The following is a 22,096-nucleotide window of genomic DNA, read 5'->3' on the forward strand; positions in this document are numbered from 1 at the left end:
CTTCACTATGAGGGAGGTGAGGCACTGGCACAGGGTGAACAGAGAAGCTGTGGCTGCCCCATCCCTGGCAGTGTTCAAGGCCAGGTTAGACAGGACTTGGAGCAAACTTCTCTAGTGGAACGTGTCTCTGCCTGTGTCAGGGGGTTGAAAGCACGTGATGTTTAAGGTCCCATCCAACCCAAGCCCCAATATGATATGTAACTATATTCCACATACAAATCTGGAAAATGAGGCCATCAGTAAAAATTTCCTTTATGTATAAAATATTTAAAAACATAACATAGCCACATTATTGCAGATACAGATGTATCCCCCCCCCCCCCCCCAAATCTATTTTTCTAAATGATAAGCGAGCAAGGCTGCAGGGAGCAGAAATGTAAACTTAATGGATCTTGGCTACCAACTGGCTGAAGCAGCATCAGGCAAGACCAACACTGTCAGACCCACACAAGTCAACTCAGGTTTTCCTCATTCCATTCAAAACTTTCAGTTGCTCCACGACTACTTACTGTTCACGGCATGCTTGCAATGCAAGTAAATGTTCAATGCATATTACTGGCATGACTGCAATTACAGGGCACACCAGGAGGCATAAATGCGGCCAGTCTAGCTAACACTACAAGCAGCAGAATCCTGCAGATTATTAATGAGTTTCCTTAATCATTAATAGGAGTATTAAAAACTGGCAGAATTTCTTTGTGGTCTAATTATAGACCATGTGCAGAGAACACTTCGGAAGCTATGACTGATCTTAAAAGACCAGTGGAGTTCTCTTGTTCTCCACATTCGCACTTGTGCTATTTACTTCTCCGTATCTTCTTGAACTCGGAGCAGCCGTTTATTCTGGAACTATGTATGTCTTGAAACGGTGGATACACCATCCGCAAACTTGGTCTTGAAGAGGACATTTGCATTGCTAAACATTCCATCCTTCAAGGACACCACAATAAACTAAAAGAAATGAGAAAGCTTAACGTAAATGCTGCCATCCAAATAAAGACTTTACAGAGAAATGGAAAAAGCTTCAAAATGAGGTTTCCCTTTATCACCAAGATATTAGCCAAATGAAGTAATTCTTAAAAAAAAAAAAAAAATGTATTTTATCTGTCAGCAGAATGTGCTGCACAGGTTAACATAAGCCTGCAGGACAAGCATTTTCTGCTGCTAATGCTGTATCACTGTCCTTATTCCCTGGCTTACAGGCCCCGATACAGAACATCTGCTCATGATGATGGTGCATCCATCACTGAAAAAAACCCTTGCCACAAATTTTGTAAGAATGCAGGATCTTCTATTCACAGCCTAAAGATACTGATAAGAAACATTTCCCCTCCAACCCTTAATTTGGAAAGCTCATACCAGCAAAGTAAAGATGTCACTTGAAGTAGTATGTTTCTTCCATTCTACAGATTTTTTTCATGCACAGGCTGCATCAAACTGAGATTCCACTAGTGCCTGGCTTGTTTCAACAAGGTCAGAAATGAAGTATTTACAAAGCTCAGGTGAAAGAATACTAGGTTAAAAATCACCTGAGGATATGAGTAATGCCTGAAATTGATCATATCATGGATACTCTTCCCTTTTGCTCCCTCATATTTAGCCATTGCAGCAATGGCTTCCATGAAAACATAATGCTTTGAAGTTTCACAGGTGCCATATAATCAGTTCAACTTCCAGTTGAAACAACTTACAAATACATCTCTGGAATAAAACACTTGAGAGTATTTCATTCTCATGCCACCTAAGAGCTGAGACTCTTCAGTGGCAGACTGCCTCTAAAAATAATAAAATGCATAAATAGATGATCACAATAGTTTCAAGATCATACCTGTGACTGTTTGAAATGAGTATAAAGCATCTGCCCAATATTTTGAGTATGAGAGAGATCAAGAGCTGCATCCACTTCATCCAAGATGTAGATCGGGGCAGGGTTGAAGAGAAGCATAGATAATATCAAGGACAAGGCCACCAATGATCTAATATAGAGAACAAGAAAGTTGTGAAAGCTACGTTTTACCCTCTTGTTTGAGACGATTTGGCTTAGGAGAACAATTGTTTGGTAGTAACAAAAATGCTCTTGCAAAGGCAGATTCATGCAATGAGTTCTGAAGAAACAGAAGTGCAGCTTCTTCCGTACTTCTGACTTGTGAACATGTAAAGCCATCTGCAGAAATAGCAAACATTACTTACTGTCTTACCGAAAGATCAGGTCCTGCTGTTGCTTTACCTATTTTCAATTCTGAGTTTTGCAGAGCTATTCTTCAATGTACAGTCCTTGAAGCATTCTGCCCTTGATAAAGTTCTGTATCTGTCTCACCTCTTCCTAAATTCTGTTTCTGTAATTCTGTTAGAGTTTTCTTAGAAAGAAGCACATAGAGCTACTGTGTAGGGTAGCACTGGAGAAGGAAACTGTCACTGTGACACTACTTTTGACACTGGGGCAGAGCTTATTTATATAGATATTTTAGATTACAACTCAAATGCCGCAGCATTTAATTCGATACTACTTCAGTAGTACCTGGAATCAACTGCCGTTTTCTCACCACTCAATTTTTCTGTTACTTCTCCATGGAATAAAAGCTTGTTATATGCCAAGTAAAGCATTCTCTTAAGTCAGACTCCTCTTTGAGCTGAACTGAATTAATAATGTTTTCAATATTAAGTCAGGTTGGAAGAAGACAAGAGTCCCTGCCTTGAGCAGTGGAAAAAGATAATTTTTTTTATTTCTGAACTATAATAAGCTAGATACATGAACTATATACATACTGCAATGGAAAATAAGCAAACAAAACCCCCACAGAGTTCACCAACCTTTGTCCTCCACTAAGTTCTGTTAAGTTTTCCTTCCAGGTATTTCCTAAGGCGACTCTGAATTCCAGACCATCCAAGACATTCTGGGTTTTGGTGGGTGTTAGCATAGCTTTGGCTCCCGGTAGAAGCAATGAGAAAATTGAACTAAAGTCTTCATTCACCTAGAAGTCAGACAAGAAAAGGTGCATCTACATGGTCTGAATCAAGAGCACAAGCAGCTAAGAAACTTAGTGGTAAGTTGCACTACGCTCTAGTCATTTTGCCCAATTTGACCGAATGACTTATGTCTTGACGATTAGTACGTTCAGGATAGTGAGAAAATATATTAGCATATGCATCTTTGATATTCTCTGTACTGAATAGAGAAGCAACACCGAAAGATCAATATACAACACCTTACACTAAACGTTTTAGAAGGATCAAATGAAAGAACTACTGGAAGGCTTTATGTTGTCAGACAGGGAAATGGTTATGCCCTACCTCAGCTTTATCAACTGATAAATTATGATTTCTCCCAAGTAAAGGACTAATAAAAATATAAGCAACTTGTAAGAGGCCTACACTGGCATCCTTCCCTCTCCTTTTCTTCCCAGAATTACTTAAGCAATGCCCAGGTACTGGATAGGATGCAACTTTGTCAACATAGATTAGAATTTCCTAAGCTAAGGGACATACCTTAGAACACACTTACTCAACCATCCATGATGCTGTTAAATACAATTCACTAGTTTTTTTGCCAAACATGATTTTGCAATGAAAAGGTACCATTTTTTCAGTGATACCTTGTTATATGGGCAATTCAAACCGATCATTCATTTGTGAGTAATTTAATATGATATAGTTAATCTTCTCAAAGGCCAAAAAGCGGAACTTTTCCTGGTACAGCAGAAAAGAATGTGTCCAGAACTTTCCATGTAAAAAGTGAAAGGGAAAATTTTACACTTTCATTATAGTTCATGATACGGGAAAACTAGTAAGAAGGCAGAGTGCTTAGATAACAGAAACATAATTCAGATGTTTTCCTACCAGTCTTACCTGTCCTATCACTGACAGGAGTAGTGGCTACACTGAAACAGATTTTAACTCTGGTCAAACACTGATTTATAAAAAAAAAAAAAAATAAAAAAATAGGCTGTATCACTGTTTTGTTCAACTTCCATGTGAGAGAATTATTTCAGCATGGCAGTTGCTAAACCTTTCTTAAATTTTTGTGGGCCCTAATAGGGAATGGTAGTTTTGTAGGTTTAACTGTATCTTTACAATTATCAGGGAATTGCCATGTTATTCTAAATAAGATGGACCAGGGGAAATTAAATGGTTGTTTTGTAATTTAAATAACAGGAAAGGGAGATTACTTCTGAAAAGAGACATTTTCTTTTTTTTCCCCCTTTTGAGATATGCACAACAGTGATCTAGAGATAAATCTGATCCTCTGCTAAACTGAGAAGTTTCAAGTGTCATACCTTTTCCCACGCCATATATAAAGTTTTAATTTTCCTCTCGTCAAGTTCTGTGATAGCTGAAAGAATTTTTATCTTGTCATTCTCCACAATACTTTTTTTCCTCAATAATTCATGGTACTGGTGCAAAGAGAAGAAAAGATTGGTTTCAATGAACTTTGTGCTCAAGTATGTTTTGTGCTAATCCTACAGTTTCACTGTTTATCAGTTTTGCAACTATGAAATAGCCATTAGCCACAAGATTTGAAATCCAAAGCATTCATTTAGCTGTATTCAGGATTTAAGTTTTAGGGTATTACTTGCAAATTAAAACATTAGAATTTTCAATAATTGGCAATGGGGCAACCCAACATTATTCTGAAAGTTGCACTTCCTTTTCAAGTTAATCATGTTTCATTTGCTTTTTCATAGAAGAAAGGATGCTTCTGGAGGCTGATGGGAAGAACAGGCCAATTCTAATCATGAAACAGTATCTGGAAAGTTCAAGCATCAGTCAGTGGACTATTTTTGAGACAGTACTGCAAACGCCTCAAGATAGATGAAGTCAAGGCAACCTCAGACCACCTTCAAGCTATTATGCTTGAAGATGAACGTTTATTTTGATCTGCAATGTTTAATAAAGTATATAATTCTCAGATACTATAATAGACACCACAAACCTTGCCTAATGTTTCTGCTGCCAACTTAGGGTGGACTGGGGTAGGGAGAAATTAAATTACTCTCTTTACCATGCAAAGTCAAGGTTATGCATAACCTTGAAAACTAGTGCACAGGTGAAGAGTTCAAAGTTTAAGATCAGTATAAAAGATATAACAAAAGTTTTCCTGCTATCTCATAGTTTTATTTTTTTGTGTATTCAGAAATGGAACATACTAAGATACAAAGCTAGGTTATATGTAATACCATATACTCAACCTGACCAGTCTTTATAGGTTAAAGCACAGAATGCTTACCTTTTCTTCTGTATCAGAAAGCATAGACATAGCTCTCATGTTCACATGCCTCTCCAATTTCTGTTTTGCATCCTGCAGTTTTTGCAGCTTCTGATGTGCTTGTTTAGGATTGTTTTCTTTGAAATCATAGGCTGTGTTTGGCTGACCAAAAAGATGTTTCTCTGAAGCTATCCACTTATGCTCTTGCAGCATCCTGGTCACCTGTAAGCAAGAGGATATGCTGATGTTTTGTTTTGTGGGTTTGTTTTTTTTTCCTTACCAAATGTGAATTACTTTAAAAAAGAAAAAAAACCAACATCCTGAAATCACAACATTAATTATTCTATGCCAATAAGGCACAGGTGTTTAGCTTTATAATGCTTTGTATGATTTCCAAGACTGTAGATGATGCAAGGTTTTAAGGGAGCTTTAACGTCATAATTACTTGGAACATGTTTTTCTCTATATGTACTAAGCCACTGTCACTAAATCTTGGGGCTAGCTTCTTTAATTAGTTACTTGTCAGTCAGAATGCTTTTCTCATTGACCACCATCACACTGTAATCTACTCTCTAGCAGTCCTTATTGATAAGCTTTGTTACAGTTTCCAGCCCTCTTCCTGGGATAAAACTTTTCACAAAGAGCTGCACAAGAACAAAAATGAAGAACAAAAAGGCTATTTCCTTTGCACAGCTTCACAAGATACAAGGAAAAGTACAGTTCTGAAATACCGCGGCAGCAGCATCAGCAGCCCCCTGTTGATGTTTCTTGATGTTGTGTTCTAATTCTTTAATTTTAAGCTGCAATTCATTATTTTGTTCCCTGCATTTTGCTATCTCTGCAGATTTGGCTTTAATTTCTTTATTCTGTAACATAATTAGTTCCTTTTTCTTGGCCAGCTCCTCCTTTGATTTCTCTACAGATTCCTGAAAAGTAAATCAAACAGACATTTATTAGCTTCTTTAAAAGGCTGCTGTTGGACAGTAGTTAGAAGAGAAGGACACAGAAAGGAGAGGGGGAAGAAAAAAATAAAAAAATCACATGTGGCAAGCCAAAAAGTAACTCCCTTGTCTAAACACAGAATGCTGGTGAGAAAATCCAAACCACAAAATACACATTATAATTTCAGCTTTAGGGGATCATATCTTCAGTAACATCAAAACAGATAATGAAACAGTATTCACTTTTACCTTTGTCTTAGACACCTCAGCTTCCATAGCATTAACTTGCTCCTGGTAGTGTTTGATTGCATTATTTGCAGCCTCTATCTGATGTTTATAGGAGGTATGTTCTTTTTCTAGCTCTTTAAGTTCCAGAAGTAAAGCTTCAAGCTCCTAGAGCGATGTTTTCAAATTTAACAGAAATAATTAAGATTCAGTATGATGTTGTAAATGCTGTAGAAGATGAACAGTGCCCCATTCTTCTGCCAGGGGGCAATCCCACACAAAAACCGCACATACAAAACCAAAAAACCTACAGTGAAAAACCCACAACAAAATCCAACAACAACAAAAACAAAAAAAAGGCATCAGCAATTTCTATGTCAGTGACTACAGATTAATATATTAACTTCCAAAACTGAGAGTATTAAAAATTTAGGAGAATCAAATTTTATGATTACTGCAACATTGAGAAAAGTGCCAATAAATTTAAGTTTTACCTGCTGCTTTTCTCTCATTTTTTGGCCTGAATCCTCCGCTTTTTTCTTGGCATCATCCAGCTGCATCTTGGCATTTTTCAGTGCTTTTTTACATTCTGATTCTGCATTTTTCATTTTATTTTCCAGTAGACTGTATTTATTTTTTGCTTCCTGATGTCTCTCTTCAATTTTCTTTAATGTCTCTTCACACTCCGCTGAATCAAGAAGTACAGTACTGAGATTGGACATCATTCTTACCTTCAAATTCAAATCCTAAATTCCCACTGAAATAAATCTGTCTTGCCTCTAACAGAAAAGAGTTCTTTCATGTTTGCTAGTTACTAAGTGAGCTATTTCAATGACTACTTTAAGACAGTGTGCTGTTAACAGTTATTGGTAGGGCACCAAATAGCCCAGTCATTAAAACGGGGCTAGTGTATGCCAAATGACATGATAAAGAAGTAATTATCAGATGGCTACCTAGTAAGATATCACCTCATACCTAGAATACTATGTCTACATATGAACCACTTCTGTCCATCTTTTGTCTTTACAAGTTTCCTTATTGCTGCATTTGCTTCCATTTACATTTTTTCTTAGCTATACAAACAATACTTCTTTCCAATGTTTTCTTGTTATGCAAACTATTTATATGGCTAACTTTAAATACCTACAGAAACAGACAGCTTGGAAAAAATAAAATTACTCAAATACGGGATTAAATCCAATTTAAAACTTCTCTGTAAAGCCATTTTCCCTTTTATTGTAACATATTTTAAACACTTAGGAACATAAACTTTACTACAAGGGAATGGCCAACCTTATGTGAATCACCTCTGTGCAAGTCTATTCTGACTATGTATTTGTTAAATATTCCAAAATATGAAGATAGTATTTTCAAAGTGAAAAATATCTTTTTCTTAGGCATAGATTCTGCTACTCAAACAGCCAGATCCATCTCAGTATCAGCAAACAGTTTTCAGTTAAAAGATTCAGAACATATTCATCACCAATGGTTTTCTTCAGGGCAAGCAGCTCTTCCTCATGTTTATGATAAGCACTTTGCTGAAGCTTCATTTCCAACAGCTCTACTTCCTCACAGTTCATCTCCCACTGCTGCTTCAGTTGTTGGTACCTTTGAAGACAGTAATGGTACACACTGCTATAATGAAGGGTACCGAGCATTTCCATTTCAAAGTTGAAAGAAGGATATATAGAAATAAGTAAATACCTATATTTCCATTCTAATGTGAGACACAGTGATGTCTGTAGGACCAATAAGCTTAAATGTATGAAAATAGTATAGCTGCTTTAATAGTAATGGTAAAATTTGTAGGTAAGTTATTATATATGTAGTTCCTGGTTATGTAGCCCTGGTAAGATATACTAAAAGCAAACAAATGCAACACATGGAATTTGGCAACAATTCAGAGGTCATGTTTTTCAAAGCAGCAGCATGACAGATGCCAAGCTGAAGCATTAAGGAAAAAAAAAAATATTTGAAAGGTCAAAATATGACCTCTTGGTCATATTGCTGGAAGTGTATTTGCTGGAACTCATACCAATCTGAAAAACAAATCCAGCTGGTAGATAACGTATTACACAACACTATCTCCTTGAGGGATTTTTACAGAATTGACTAAACATACCTTTATATTCCATCTTTTAAAAATATCTTTAGTATCTGAATAGCTGAGAAATCAGACATACTTAGTATTATTTAAATCATTATAGTAGTATCACTCCGATATTCCCCTTTATTATTTATTTCCTTGGGATAAGAATAAGAGCTATCACAACTGAAATTCTCTGTGGGTGTTACAAGATATGGCTAGAACAGATTCATTATTCAGTGGACTTCATGAAACACTGGAAAACTTCAATGTGATTTCAAGTAGACATCATTGTACACCTTTTTTCCCTCCCTGTACTACTCAAAACAAGATTTTCTTAAAAACTAGATTTGTTTGCTTAAAAATTGTATTAGGGGAAAAGGGGGAGGAGAAGTAGGAGAGAGGAAGGGAATTATTTTCTGCATATTGTACTCTCAATAGGCCCTATGCCCTCCAAAAATATTTCTTTACATTATTATACTTATTCAGTCACATAAAAGAAAAATAAGATATTTCATCAGGAAAACCATACTTATCAGCAACATTCTTCAAACGTTCCAGCTCATCCTCTACAGAGCGAAGTTCAGATTTCTTAGTTTCAAGTTCTGTTTCAACAGCTTTAATTTCCTGAAGCTCAGCCAACACTGATGCAGCCTGTGAGCTTGCACCTGTGTGGTGGAGAGAAAAAAAAAAAAAAAGGCAAAGTCAAGTTAATAGGAATTAAGACTAATGGATTCCACACTGGAAATAGCAAATTCTAAATGTTAATAATTATGCAGGTTGAAGATTTAATTACAAAACAGAAAGGCAGCTAGGCTAAAATTACAGTAGCTCTCAGTGGAGAAGACTACCTGTTAGAGAACTGAGTTTTGCATACTCATTACTATGCATGCATTTCTTGTGAAATCAACTAGCTTTTCAAAATTACCTCAAATTATTAATTACATGTAAAGTAATTACTTTTAATTCAAAAGTACCTGAATTACTTTTAGAAGTGCTTGAAATCAAAGCAACTTTCCAAGAGAATTATATAGGCAAATAAGACTTAAGTTTTTAAAATCTGAAGTATTTTATGTAAATAGTTCACCATTATTTTTTTCCTTAGTCTAACCTTACTTGAGCTCAAGACTTGACAAATCGTTGCTCAAACACATCATATTATCCCCAGTATAAGTCTAAACAAAAAGATTACTGTTCATTTTTATAAAAAGCATGCAGAGCAGTAAACAAATCAACAGACACACAGTATTATTATATGAATAAAACCAGTAATTGCCTCCATGCAGAGTGCCTTGGGGGTCAAATATATCTCCATCAAGTGTAACAGTTCTTGTCATTATCCTTTTGTCAAAGGTAATTTTCTTAGCACTATCCATGTCATTACAGATCAGTGTGGTTCCAAAGACATATTCGATTGCTTTCTGCAGTTCAGATTCATATTGAATTAGAGAAAGGGGTAAATCCAAGTTATCACAACCAACCTAGAAAATCAGATGAAATACAATTAGTATGCCTTAAGTTATGAGAATTTTCAGATGTCTTTTCTTGATAAAAAACCTACTTTCTAAAAAAAGCATTACATTTTAAACCAATCTTTTTAAAGCAGAATAACTGATATCCATTTAACCATGACATAGCTGAAAGGATACAAAAGAAAAGAAATAAAGATACTCCCAAGTCCTATAGAAATCCTTATTAGTATAGCCATTGAGAAGCCCATATTTTTAGCAAAGAAACAAAATTAAAAATCTACACAAGCAAAATAATATAAACAGTGTATTTATTTACATACCAAGGTTTGGGCCAACTTGATCTTCTCTTGACTAATACACCTGGCCAAAATTTTGTTTAAGGGAATGATGGTGCACCGATGCTTTAGTTCACCCTTTTTCAAAAGCTTTTCACCAGTAACCTCAAAAAGAAGAGTTACAAATAACTGAATACATAACTGATTTTGTAAAGTAAGACAATAGGGCATTGCAAGGTGAACATATAGTTGCCATTAACGATGCATGACACTCTTGACCCCATTTAAACACATACATGGGTCCAAACCACCTCTTAAGCCTTCAGTAAGAACCCTGAATCACACAACCTCATCTAAAAATTCAAGTTCTGTATTAAAGTAGTAAACATACCTCTGTGTCCACAATAATGTTATAGAGTTTCCCACCAGCCACTGCTTCTAGGGCTTTTGCTTTGGACAGATCTTCCACTGTGATAGAAGAGACAACTAGGCCTTTCACATGGTTGGGATTCCAATTTTTTTCTGGATCACTTAAAATACATTTAAATTACGATAATTACATGTTTGTTTCTCTTCCACACATATTACAAAAATTTATATTTAAAAACTCATACTGCTTATTATACTAGTATAAAATTCTAAATGCCATGACAAAAAAGCCCACAGAAAATGGTTAAATTAAATACTTCAGGGCAAGAGACTTCCCAATAGAGTCAGTTAGAGAGTCATTAAAAGGAAAGCAAGAGCTAATCAGTTGATGGAATTATCCTGTAAGTCTCATAAACCACACTTAAATTCCCCAAAAAGCACGTTCAAATGTCTTTGAGGTTTACACTGAGATCTTACCTGTATTCAAACCGTAGAAGAGGAAACTTTGCCATGAAGCCTTCATGCAACTCTTTCAGACGGATGATGTCATTGGTCAATGTCTTCTTTTTTGCTAAAAAGGCTGCTTCTTTCTGTTCTAAAGAGTTGAACACAAGCAGTAGACAAACATCCAGAGCACAGAAATCTATTAGCTTAAAAAATGGTATACTACACTGTTTATCTGCATATGTTGAGAATACTTAATTGAAAGACTTTCTAAAAGTCTCTGTAAATTTCCAGTTTAGACAAATTAATATCACAATATTGAAAATTGAAAGAGTTTAGAAATCTGATGTGCTTCTCTGAATGTCATTCTGGATTATCCATTTACAGTTTCAAGTAGCTTCTGCCACACATTTACTTGGGATGAGAAATGAACTATAAGAAGTGTTTTAGCTAGAAAAAACAAGGAAAGAATGGGAAGATTAGTCACTCTTTCCATCTAAATTTTAGATGGAGTTTAAATTCTCCATCAAACTTTAAGACATTTGGCCTAAAGTTTATAAAACTGAACTATTTTAAACCGTTTTCTCTGGAAGGCAAGAGCTTGCACAGCTTTGACCAGAGAAATTTCTTTCTGCATCAAAGAAGCATACTTGATTTTTCAGCTCCCTCTTCTGTTGGGTCTGGAGGGGTTGGAATTAACTTCCCCCGTAGCAGCTCTCATGGTGCTGTGCATTTCTAGTAAAAAGGTGTTGATAACACACCAGTGTTTCAGCAACTGCTGAGCAGTGAATCACACTGCATCAAGGTTGTCCCTCCAAAACTTCTTCCAAAGGCTAGTAGGCTGGGGTGTGGGTAAGTCTGGGAGCTGACAGAGCTAGGACAGATGACCCAAGTGATATTCCATACCATATGGTATCATCCTCAGCAACAAAAGCCAAGAGAAATGAGAAAGGGAGAAAGCATTCCTTATTATGGCATTTGTGTCTGAAACAGGCCACTACACTGGGAGAGAGAAGCAAGAACATGTTGACAGCAGCAATTCTGCAGACACCAAAGTCAGTGAGGAAGGAGGGCAGGAGGTGCTCCAGACAGCAGAGCAGATTCCCCTGCAGCCCATGGTGCAGACCACGGTGGGGCAGGCCATCCCCCTGCAGCTTTTGGAGGTCCATGTGGATCATATATCCATCTGCAGCCTGTCGAGAACCCCATGCTGGAGCAGGGGATGCCTAAAGGAGGCCGTGACCCATGGGCAGCCCACGGGTGCAGGCTCTTTACAAGACATGTGGGGGACCCATGCTGGAGCAGTCTGTTTCCTGAAGGACTGCACCCTGTGGGAAGGACTCACGCTGGAACACTTCATGGGAGGCTGTCTCTGATGGGACAGACCCCACAGTGGAGCAGGAAAAGAATACAAGAAAGAAGCAGCAAAGATGTGTGCTGAATTTACTACAACCCCATTCCCCAACCCCTTGGGTGGTAAGGAAGTAGAGGATTCAGGAATTAAGTTGAGCCCAGGAAGAAGGAAGGGGTGAAGGGAATTGTTTTAAGGTTTGTTCCTATTTGCAATTATCTTACTCTGATTTGTGAATGGCAATAAATTAAATTATTTTTCCCCAAGTTGAGGCAGTCTTGGCTGTGAAATTATTGGTGAATATTATCTCCCTGTCCTTATCTTGACCCAAGAGCCTTTTGTTTTATTTTCTCTTCCTTGTTCAGCTAAGGACAGAAGTGATAGAGAGGCTTTGGTGGGCACCTAGTGGCCAGTCAGGGTCAACCCACAACGCTTTTCTATTTCTTTTCAGATTCCCCAAAAATTATACACCAGAAGTTTGTACAGACCGTCATAGTTCAAGTTCTTTGTTTGGTTCTCTATTTTTTCTTTTGTTTTTCTGACAGCTTCAAATGCTTCTTTATCTTTCTTGTACTCTTCATCCATGTTTTTAACTTCAGATTCTTTTGTCTTTAATTCTTGTTGTGCATAGCTCAACTTCATTTGAACCTGTAAGCAGTAAGAAAATACGTAAACAGAAAATCTTCAAAGAGACTCTTGCAGGTGCAGATTTAGAACACTTGCACTAACAAGGTACTTATATATTTTGTCGGAAATTTTCACTGGTTGCAGAAATGCCAAAAAACAGCCTTTGCTTTTGAAAGGGCACGTGCAATTTGGAAATAAAAACATCAATCTTCTATTTAGATACAATAATTTGTGCAAGCACATGAATAAAGTTTGAGAAGAAACAAGGCAATGTGTGACACAACTTTTCCCAAAATAATTTTTCCCTAAGTGAGATACAGTATGCTTTCAACTTTGAAATCCACTGTGAGAACTACCCCAGCAGAAATTTTCTACCTTAAGATAAAAGTAGTGTCTGTTTCAGTCATGTGACTAACACACAATTTAACCAAGGAAAAAATAGTTTCTTCTGAACATTCTGTTCCCAGTCTCAGGCTTTTTTATTTCAATTCCAGTAAATTTTGCTGTAGATATGTCTATAGTATGAATGTGTATCATTGACAGAAGTCTTAGTTTCTTTCTATCCAATACTGTCAGTCATTTGAGTACAACAGTTCTACTTTATATTTCAAATGCCAGTTTCTATACTCCCTCACAGCAATGTTACAGCTTTTCCCTATCAGTGTGTATCTATGTGAAGGTATTTTTCTCTTTTTATCAAAAAAGTCACCTTAAGTATGCCACCTTGCAAAATATCTGGCATAGATATTCTGTAAATCTCTTCACTGATCTTTCACGAGTGTCTCATTTGTTTTCCAGACAATTTTCAGAAGGAGGAGGAAGGTTGGTCTGAAATAGGCAGAGCTTTTATTCTTACCTGTTTGGCTTCTGTTGCTGCTTGGCTAATTTCAGTTTTGCAGGTCATCATCTGCTTAGAAAGAGTACCTTCTTCCCCATCACCACCGCTGGATAAGCTAGCAGACACAGCATTAAGTTGTGCTGCAGCTAAAGCACTTGCATCTTTTTCACTTGCTTCCTGTAAAGCATTTAGTTCTTTCTTTCTCTTCTTTACTTCCTCCTCCTTTAACACAAGTGCTTTAAAATCCTTTGGCAAAATAAAAAACAATAAAGGAAGAGAGAACCTGAGTCCCACTAACTCTAAATTCATGTTGTTTAGATGAGGAGCTATGAGTAGTTTAATCAACTACATTTCTATGACCCTTTGTCAGGTTTTGTGATCTTAAGAATTTGTTTTGTGTTTCCAAGTACATTCATGCCCCACAAGTACACTGAAGATCTACAGAAAGAGACAACAGCTGCCCAAGAACTAGGATAAATAGCTCTTTCTTCCCTATATCTAAAAAGTAGGGTATTCAGTGCTGCTCTTGCATAAAAAAAAACAACTCTATCAACTGTCAGAAATATGCAGATTTCTCCTTTAATTTTAAGAACACCACAGACCCAGAAAGCATAATCCTTTTGAAGCTATAGGGATCTATCTTGAGCTTAACAGAAGTTCTCAATAATAAAAAAAAATTGCTTTTTCTTTGTATATGCATCATATTTGTCTCTAATGGGAATCAATGCCTAGGCTGCACAAATCAAACAATGCCCTTACTATTTGTTTTCTGACGTAATTCTTGCCAATCATAGGATTTCTTACCATAATAGGCGAGAAAAAACAGCTGTCCCCCTCAGTGAGTTAATTTAGTGTTTAAAGAAAATGATATACAAAGGTCTTACCTCCTCCATATTTTTTACCAGTTCTTTACGTTTAACCTCTTCACTTTTTAAGTTTTGCTTCTTGAGATTAAGGGCAATTTCTGCCTTAGTATTAACTCTCTGGATTTCTGCAAAAGCCTCTTCCAGTGAATGGAGCACACCACCAACTTCCTACAATAAGAAACAAAGGAAATTTAATTTAGCCTAAGAAACAAGTACAGTATTTGTAATATTTCATTTTCTATTCACAGCTATACGTAGAAGAGATATCTGATCAAGCAGGCAGTTAGACTCCAATGCAAACAGCTCAGAACATCTCTTCCCTCTGAAATCCAACCTAATTGAAGACACTACTAAAGACCCATAGCATGGGGCAATGTCCCTGGACAAGAGCTGCACTTATAGGCATATAAAGACCCTGTGGACAACCTGTATCTAACCAAATCTACTGCCCCCGGAAGTGAGGTCAGTACTGGTCTGCATTGAACAAGAGTTTTCTACTTGAAGTGTATTACTTTTGAGACATCAACAAAAAGGGAGGGGAAAAAGAAAAATCTGTCAAAATTTACCGTTGACTGCAGAGTGGAAACGTTAGGGCATTTTCTATTCTTCAGTTATTATTCATATACAGCAATTGGAAGTAAAGCATTTTGGACAAATAAAAACTTTAAATGGATGTATTTTAGATGATGGCTAAAAATGACAGTAAGTAGTGTATAATCTAGACAACCCACCAGACAATAAGAATTCAAGGGTATATTATCTGCAAAAATATTTCCCTTCTCACAAAACTCCTTATACTCAGATACGCATGACTGTTCTCACTTACATTATTATCCCTTTCTTTTTTCATCTTCTCTATTTCTTCACCAAATTCTTTCTGCTTCTTTTCATTTCCAGCCATTGATTCTTGAAGCTCCTTCACAGCAGTCTGTATTTTCTTCAATACCTCAGCAGAGGATACCTGTGCCTCTTCAGCCAGAGTAAACTCATAAGCTATACTGAGGCGGCTTAAATTTTCTACTGTTCCTGTTAGTTTTTGGTATTCTAGATAGGCTGATCGATCCTGAAAAGACAACCAATCAGAAAAAAAAATGATGGAAAATATTAAGTAGGACTGCTACATTAAGATAGAAAAATTTGATGGAAAATATTAAGTAGGACTGCTACAGAAATCTTCTAAGCACTTCTACTAAAATTCTTTGTAGATAAGAGGAAAGATTCTCTGTATAGTACATATTCATTACTATACATTGCAGGCCTTAGTTAAATCTTACCTAACCCAATACTCAATTCAATTGACTGTACAACCGAAATATCACTTGACAACTTCTTTGTTGGTGGTGGTTTGTGGGGTTTGTTGTTTGTTTTGGTTTTTTTTTTTTTGTGGGTTTGTTTGGGGGGTTTTTGGTTTTTATTGTTCTTTTCTAAGAACTATTATATGCTTTTATCTTCTACTTTTATCTAGTTCTCTTGTTTTCTTCCATCTCCCTACATTCCCTTCTAAGATTTCCTGAAAGTCCCGAATGTCACATTTTCTGTGCTTGGACGGATTTATTTCTCTTAAAAACATGCTGTTGTTTTAGCCACCATACACCAAATGGTGTCACCATGACACCACATTTTAGCCACCATGGTTCAGGGTAGCCAAAAGTATTTTTTGTCGGCAGATAAGGACCCTACCATTCTTGTAGTTTTTCCATACCTCTCTCAGTTTATGTAACGTTGGAGTGATAGTCTCATCTAAGGCCTGAAACACAAAACAGATAATTTATATTCTGATTTTAAACATAACTACCTAGTTCTGGGTACAAGAAATAAATACTTTACAAATTAAAAAACACACCACAATAATTATTCACTTATCTTTAGCAAATATAAAAGAAAGTATACTTTACAACATGTAGTACCCTATTAATTTCCTTCAGTTTGGCTTCTTTCTTCTCTATGGTTTTCTGGACAGTTAATTTCTTGCTTTCATACAAACGTGTACCAGCTGCTTCTTCAATCATAGCTAAAATCTAAAATAAAGCAAAGCAAAGCAACACAAATTTGATGTTTCTTTTATTAGACAGGCTCAACTCAGAACTGAATTGAACATGTCCTATCCCTCTGCCATCTTCTTTTTGTCCTTCCCTCCCACCTCCCCCCCCCCTCCCGATTCTTGGCATTCAAAATAAATCGGTAAAACTTGAGACAAAAATAAAATAAAATAAAAATCTTCCAACTTTCTTACCTCTGGTGGCTTCATATTTAGAACTTTGGTAATTTGTCCCTGGTTAACAGAAAGATAAAATAAGAATGGTGGGTTTTGTACTATGCAATTTTACAAACAAAACTCCTGTATCTCCACTCATTTTTATATGTTATAAATTCAAAAATGATTTTTCTTATTTTTTCATGTACAAGGATAATCTGGTTTACTGAATTACTTAGCTCTTGAAATTTTAAATGCATCACTTCTTCACACAGAAAGCTTGAAATGGCCCTTACATCTTAGGCTCATTTTCCACATTCCTGCTTACATCTTAAAGGAGTAATGTGCACATTTTGTTCTAGTCTTACTGAGTTGCTGATGTTGAATAAGCTTTTAAATCATAAACTGGATTTTTTTGAGATTTAGCTCATATGTAACTACAGAGAAGCAGAATAGGTGCAAAACTTCTTCTCCCCCCCAAGCTGGGACTGTTCCACTTGAAAATGTAGATTCTACTCTGTTTTATTATTCCTTGCAAATACTTCAGCGATTTGTCTAGTCCCTGTGTTGATGTTTATACAGGCTTTTTCAATTGGCCAGCACTTCCTTCTGTTAACTGCAATTTAAGTTATATCAGCTTCATTCAAAAAACTGTCTAATACTGTCCAATAAAAGCAAAGAAAATCCGTGTCTTTTTAGCATAATAATAAAAGCAACACTTATCTGTTAAAGAGACAAAAAGGAAAATAAAATCAGAATGTTTTTGAAAAAAGCTTGCTACATGAGGTCTTGTGGTACAAGACACATATTTTAGGGCCAAACTATGCTGTACTAGAAATCTTAACTATTTAAAGGACATTTCATTTTTACTTGACAAGAAGCTACTTTTCTCTGATAAGGAAATTAAGTGTTCTACCATTATCTCTCCTGCCTCAAATTTAGTGCAACTTCTGTTCTTTTTGGACTTTGTAAAGATGCACACAATACCTGCATAATGAGGAAGTGAGGGCTATTGATGTTGAGCCCAACGGAACAAAAAAGATCCTGCACGCGAGCGCTGGTAACATTCACACCATTGATAAGATACTTATTTCTACCTCCAATGAGAACCTGGAAAGGAAAAGAAATGGAAATAACTTTAAGGATTTAAAAATTACTTGATATTATGAGAATATAAATTGTAATAAACAAAAATTCTGATAAAATACCATATATCTTTGCATACACATATATATCCATACTATGCAGAACATCAAAACAGATCTTATTGGTCTGAGGAGATACTGAAAATATTGTCCTGGGTTCAGCTGTATCTGTTATTTTTCTCCTTCTTAGTAGCTACTGCAGTGCTGTGTTTTTGACTGTAGTCTGAGAACAATACTAAAGTTGCATGTATCTTCCCTCCTTCTGGACAGAAACAATAATGATGTTATGTCCGGCAGAGGACTGTCCCAGTGAGTACCTTGATGCAATCTTCCCACCATATAAAGCAGTGATGGGTTTCTGCTAAAACGATTAACAATGAAATAATTAACAAGGGAGACCTTTTTAGGTGCTGTCATTCAGTACCAGACATAATGCCACCTTAAAATGCTGCCGCTATGGTTTCCTCTTCTGTTTATTCAGGCTGATACTTCTGCACTGGTTTATATTTGGATCAGATTTTAAAGTTACTCTTTGAAGAGGTAAAGACTAATGGTGGCATTTTCGGAGTCATCGGTTCTACAGCCTAACACAGAATGTTTTGTTAAATCCTCTGCTTACTTTCGTTAATGAGTGCTTGTCCTGGGTTCATACATGTGTGTACTGGCACACAGAGGTGTATATGAATGTATATATGTGGGAGAGCGATGGAGCTACCAAGAAGGAGAAAAATGACTGCTACTGCTGAACCCAGGACAGTGCTCAAATCCATTATAAAATAGTTCTTGAAAAAACAATTATTGCTCCCTTTACCTCTGTGTTGCCCGTTGGTTTGCCTTCTCGCAGCTTCCCAAGCCCTTCCTCAATGGCAGAGCATGAGACTGAAAACTCCTTGATGGAGTTAAGCAAGACTTGGCAAAAACTAAAAACAATCAGCATTGTTCTCAAACTAACGTTGAAAACACAGCATTGCACTAGCTATTAAGGAGAAAAAAAACTCTTAACAGCTGAACCCAGGACAAATATCTAACTAAAACATAAGAAAGATGTTTTATTGAGGACAACACTGACAAGAAAACTCCCAAAATCCACAAGTTGTCATTTTTTTGTTTGGTTAGTGGTTTTTGTTGATTGTTTTGGTTTTGTTCTATCATTGTTGCTGTTTAAATTTGGGAGTCACCCTAATCAGAAAGATAAAGGCCGGGTTGGACAGGACTTTGAACAACCTGGTCTAGTGGAAAGTGCTCCTGCCAGTGGCAGGGGCATTGAGACTAAGTGACCTTTAGGGTCCCTTTCAACTTTTGAACCATTATATGGTTCTATGACAAAGTTCCTTTGCTCCTGGAGACCAAGTTTAACACACAGTTTATGTATTAAGAGGAAAATATTAAAGCAGAAGGAGAAGCCACAAAAGAGAAAACAACATGCTTTCTGAACATGATTTCATTATTATGTTTCTGTGCAAGTCCATAGAAAACATTACTGATATAACACATTTAACAATATTAAACTAATTTCTCAAGAAATTCCTATTATTTTTATTTCTTTTTTACCTAGTACACTGGATTTACTTCTACAGTTTGTGTTACTAACTACCATGCAGAAGAGCACTGCCTCAATTGCAAAAACTCAGGACTTTTTGTTTTGGTCCTAAAATGGTCACTCTGTTGAGCATGTTAAAAACGTATGAAGGATACTAAGCAATTCAGATATTAAAGACTCACCTGCCTAGACACGGAGATCTCATCACTATTTTCAAATCCTAGTGGACTTGCTTTCTTGTCAGAATTATCAAAGGTAATAGACACAGTTGCTTTAGTAACTCCAGCTTGCCCATTTTTATAAACTAGGTCTTGCAAGTTCGAAGCTCGCACCTAAATGCATAGAACAGATATATGGAATTTTGAAAGAAACTTATTACGCAGCTTCAGTATGTTACTGTAGGTTCTGGAGAAATGAATGAAAAAAAATCAGATCTAGATATAAGTCAAGATTTTATGTGAGACTAGGGGAGATTGCTAGCACTGTAAAACCACAGGCAAAGGGTGCCAGTCTAGTTTTAGTCACCTTGCTAATTTGTTTCTACATGAGATTCCTCACAAAAATTGAGCAGATGTTTAAAAAACCCAAACAAACCAGATGACTAGTTCAGTCACCAATACACATATACAGCATGGAATCATAGGATGGTTTGGGTTGGAAAGGACCTTAAGATCATTTAGCTCCTACTCCCCTGCCATAGGGAGGGACACCTCACACTAAACCAAGGTTCTGTCGAGCCTGGCCTTGTACACGGCCAGAGATGGAGCATTCACCACTTCTTTGGACAACTCATTCCAGTGCCTCACCACCCTCACAGTAAAGAACTTCTTCCTTATATCTAACCTGAACTTCCACTGTTTAAGTTAAAACCCATTAACCCTTGTCGTGTCATTACAGCCTCTGATGGAGAGTCTCTCTCCAGCATCCTTCAGATACTGGAAGGCTGCTATGAGGTCTCCACGCAGCCTTCTCTTCTCTAGGCTGAACAGCCCAAACTTTCTCAGCCCATCTTCATACAGGAGGTGCTCCAGCTGCCTTTCCTTATCATAAAGTTTTTCACATAGAAATGAATTAGAAAGTGTTCCTTGAAGGTCTTCTGGATTTGCCAACAACCTGGGGGAGGTGAGGAGTGGACAGGCAACACCAGAAAGAAATAACAAAAATCACCTGAAAACATAGATTGAAACTGATGCGAAGGGTTAACCAACGTACAGGAGGGTAGGTCAAGCTGCTTGCTTAAGTGTTACTTCTTGCTTATGCTTATTATACTTACAATGTACAAGGGGATAGATCAAGCCGCCTACTTAACAACGTTACTACTTGTTCATGCTTATCATACTTGCTGTATATGCTAGAACAAAATATAAGGACGTGGCTATTGTTAAGAGGTAGGGACTGTGACTTGATTCCTGTCCTTTGGACACCTAGGCTGGCTGAAACTGGCTCTGCAGTTTGGACAATTATCAAGCTTCCAGGGAGCATGCGTAAAGATTAGATGTAAAAAGTGCAGGCTCGAGAAAAACTCGTTTACTTCATCTTGACACCCTTGCCCACGACCACCAGGAAGCACTGTGCAGGCACAAAGGACTTCTTAGCTCATTATAATACGAAGCAGGGATAGGACATGAATATATATATATAGACGTGTTGTGCAACCTCATGCATATGTATAACTTTAGAGGATAAATTTAAAGGGGAAACGACGCTGAGGTGTGCATGCTTTTGGAGAAGCTATACCCCATGCGCCTCAGCGCTGAATAAATTGTATCTACTTTACAACTTTAACAAGTTGTGGAGTCTATCTTCGCATCAAAACTGATGTCAGAGCACACAATTTTTCTCATGAGTAAAGCAAATATATCCTCTTTTAAATAGCAGGCATTGCACAAAACACTTTCTGATAATCAGCTGGCCAACTCTAAAGACCCAATTCAGAAGTGAAAAAGTTAACTGCAAATAAACAAGTTAGTGCATTTAGCTGTAAAAGATCTTCAGCTTAAGGCTGCTACTGGTGAAGCAGGTCTTTTTAGTGTAAAGTTCTAGGCTGCATTGTACTTTGAGCTACTGTAGAATACTGATGAAACTGCAGTTTAATCTCAATGTAAGAAGCAAGATTGTCTGAGACTTAGTTTTATGTCATGAGAAATCCAAATAAACAAACCTATTAGTTTCTTATAGAAGCACCACTTCAGGTCTTCTGTCTGAGAATACACAAGACAGTAATATGAAATGCTGAGAGAAGACCTTTCTTAAATGCCCCCTCAGTCTTTACCTGTGACATGCTGCTGATTCCCAACAGGAAACAGATTGAGTCCAAGATATTGGACTTGCCGCTACCATTCAAGCCAGTAATGGCATTGAAAAATGGGTCAAAGTCACGAATTTCTGTCCTCTGAGCATAGGATTTAAAACCGTCAAGAACAATTGACTTGATGTACATCTTCTCGCTGTTTCTCAAGGACCAAAGTATTTAAAAAGTAATGTGGCTTATTAAAAAAATAAAAAAATCACCTGAAAAAA

At 36.8% G+C, this 22,096-nt stretch overlaps 1 protein-coding gene across 1 annotated transcript; it reads right to left on the reverse strand.

Annotated features, from left to right (window-relative positions):
- Nucleotides 1-801: 801 nt before the first annotated feature.
- On the reverse strand, nt 802-22,076 carry SMC2 (structural maintenance of chromosomes 2). The gene is given in 24 exon segments (XM_062624247.1): nt 802-951; nt 1,829-1,976; nt 2,812-2,972; nt 4,275-4,391; nt 5,225-5,425; nt 5,935-6,129; nt 6,394-6,537; nt 6,864-7,057; nt 7,853-7,977; nt 8,988-9,123; nt 9,732-9,936; nt 10,248-10,367; nt 10,594-10,732; nt 11,049-11,166; nt 12,855-13,014; nt 13,850-14,077; nt 14,716-14,865; nt 15,524-15,760; nt 16,400-16,444; nt 16,605-16,715; nt 16,931-16,969; nt 17,879-18,001; nt 19,759-19,908; nt 21,849-22,076. Coding segments are annotated over 24 exon segments (3,564 nt in total). The 5' UTR covers nt 22,017-22,076.
- Nucleotides 22,077-22,096: the final 20 nt, after the last annotated feature.

This window comes from Pezoporus occidentalis, unplaced genomic scaffold, assembly GCF_034315485.1.
Source record: "Pezoporus occidentalis ecotype Australia unplaced genomic scaffold, CSIRO_AGI_Poc_V1 ctg264, whole genome shotgun sequence".
NCBI lineage: Eukaryota > Metazoa > Chordata > Aves > Psittaciformes > Psittacidae > Pezoporus > Pezoporus occidentalis.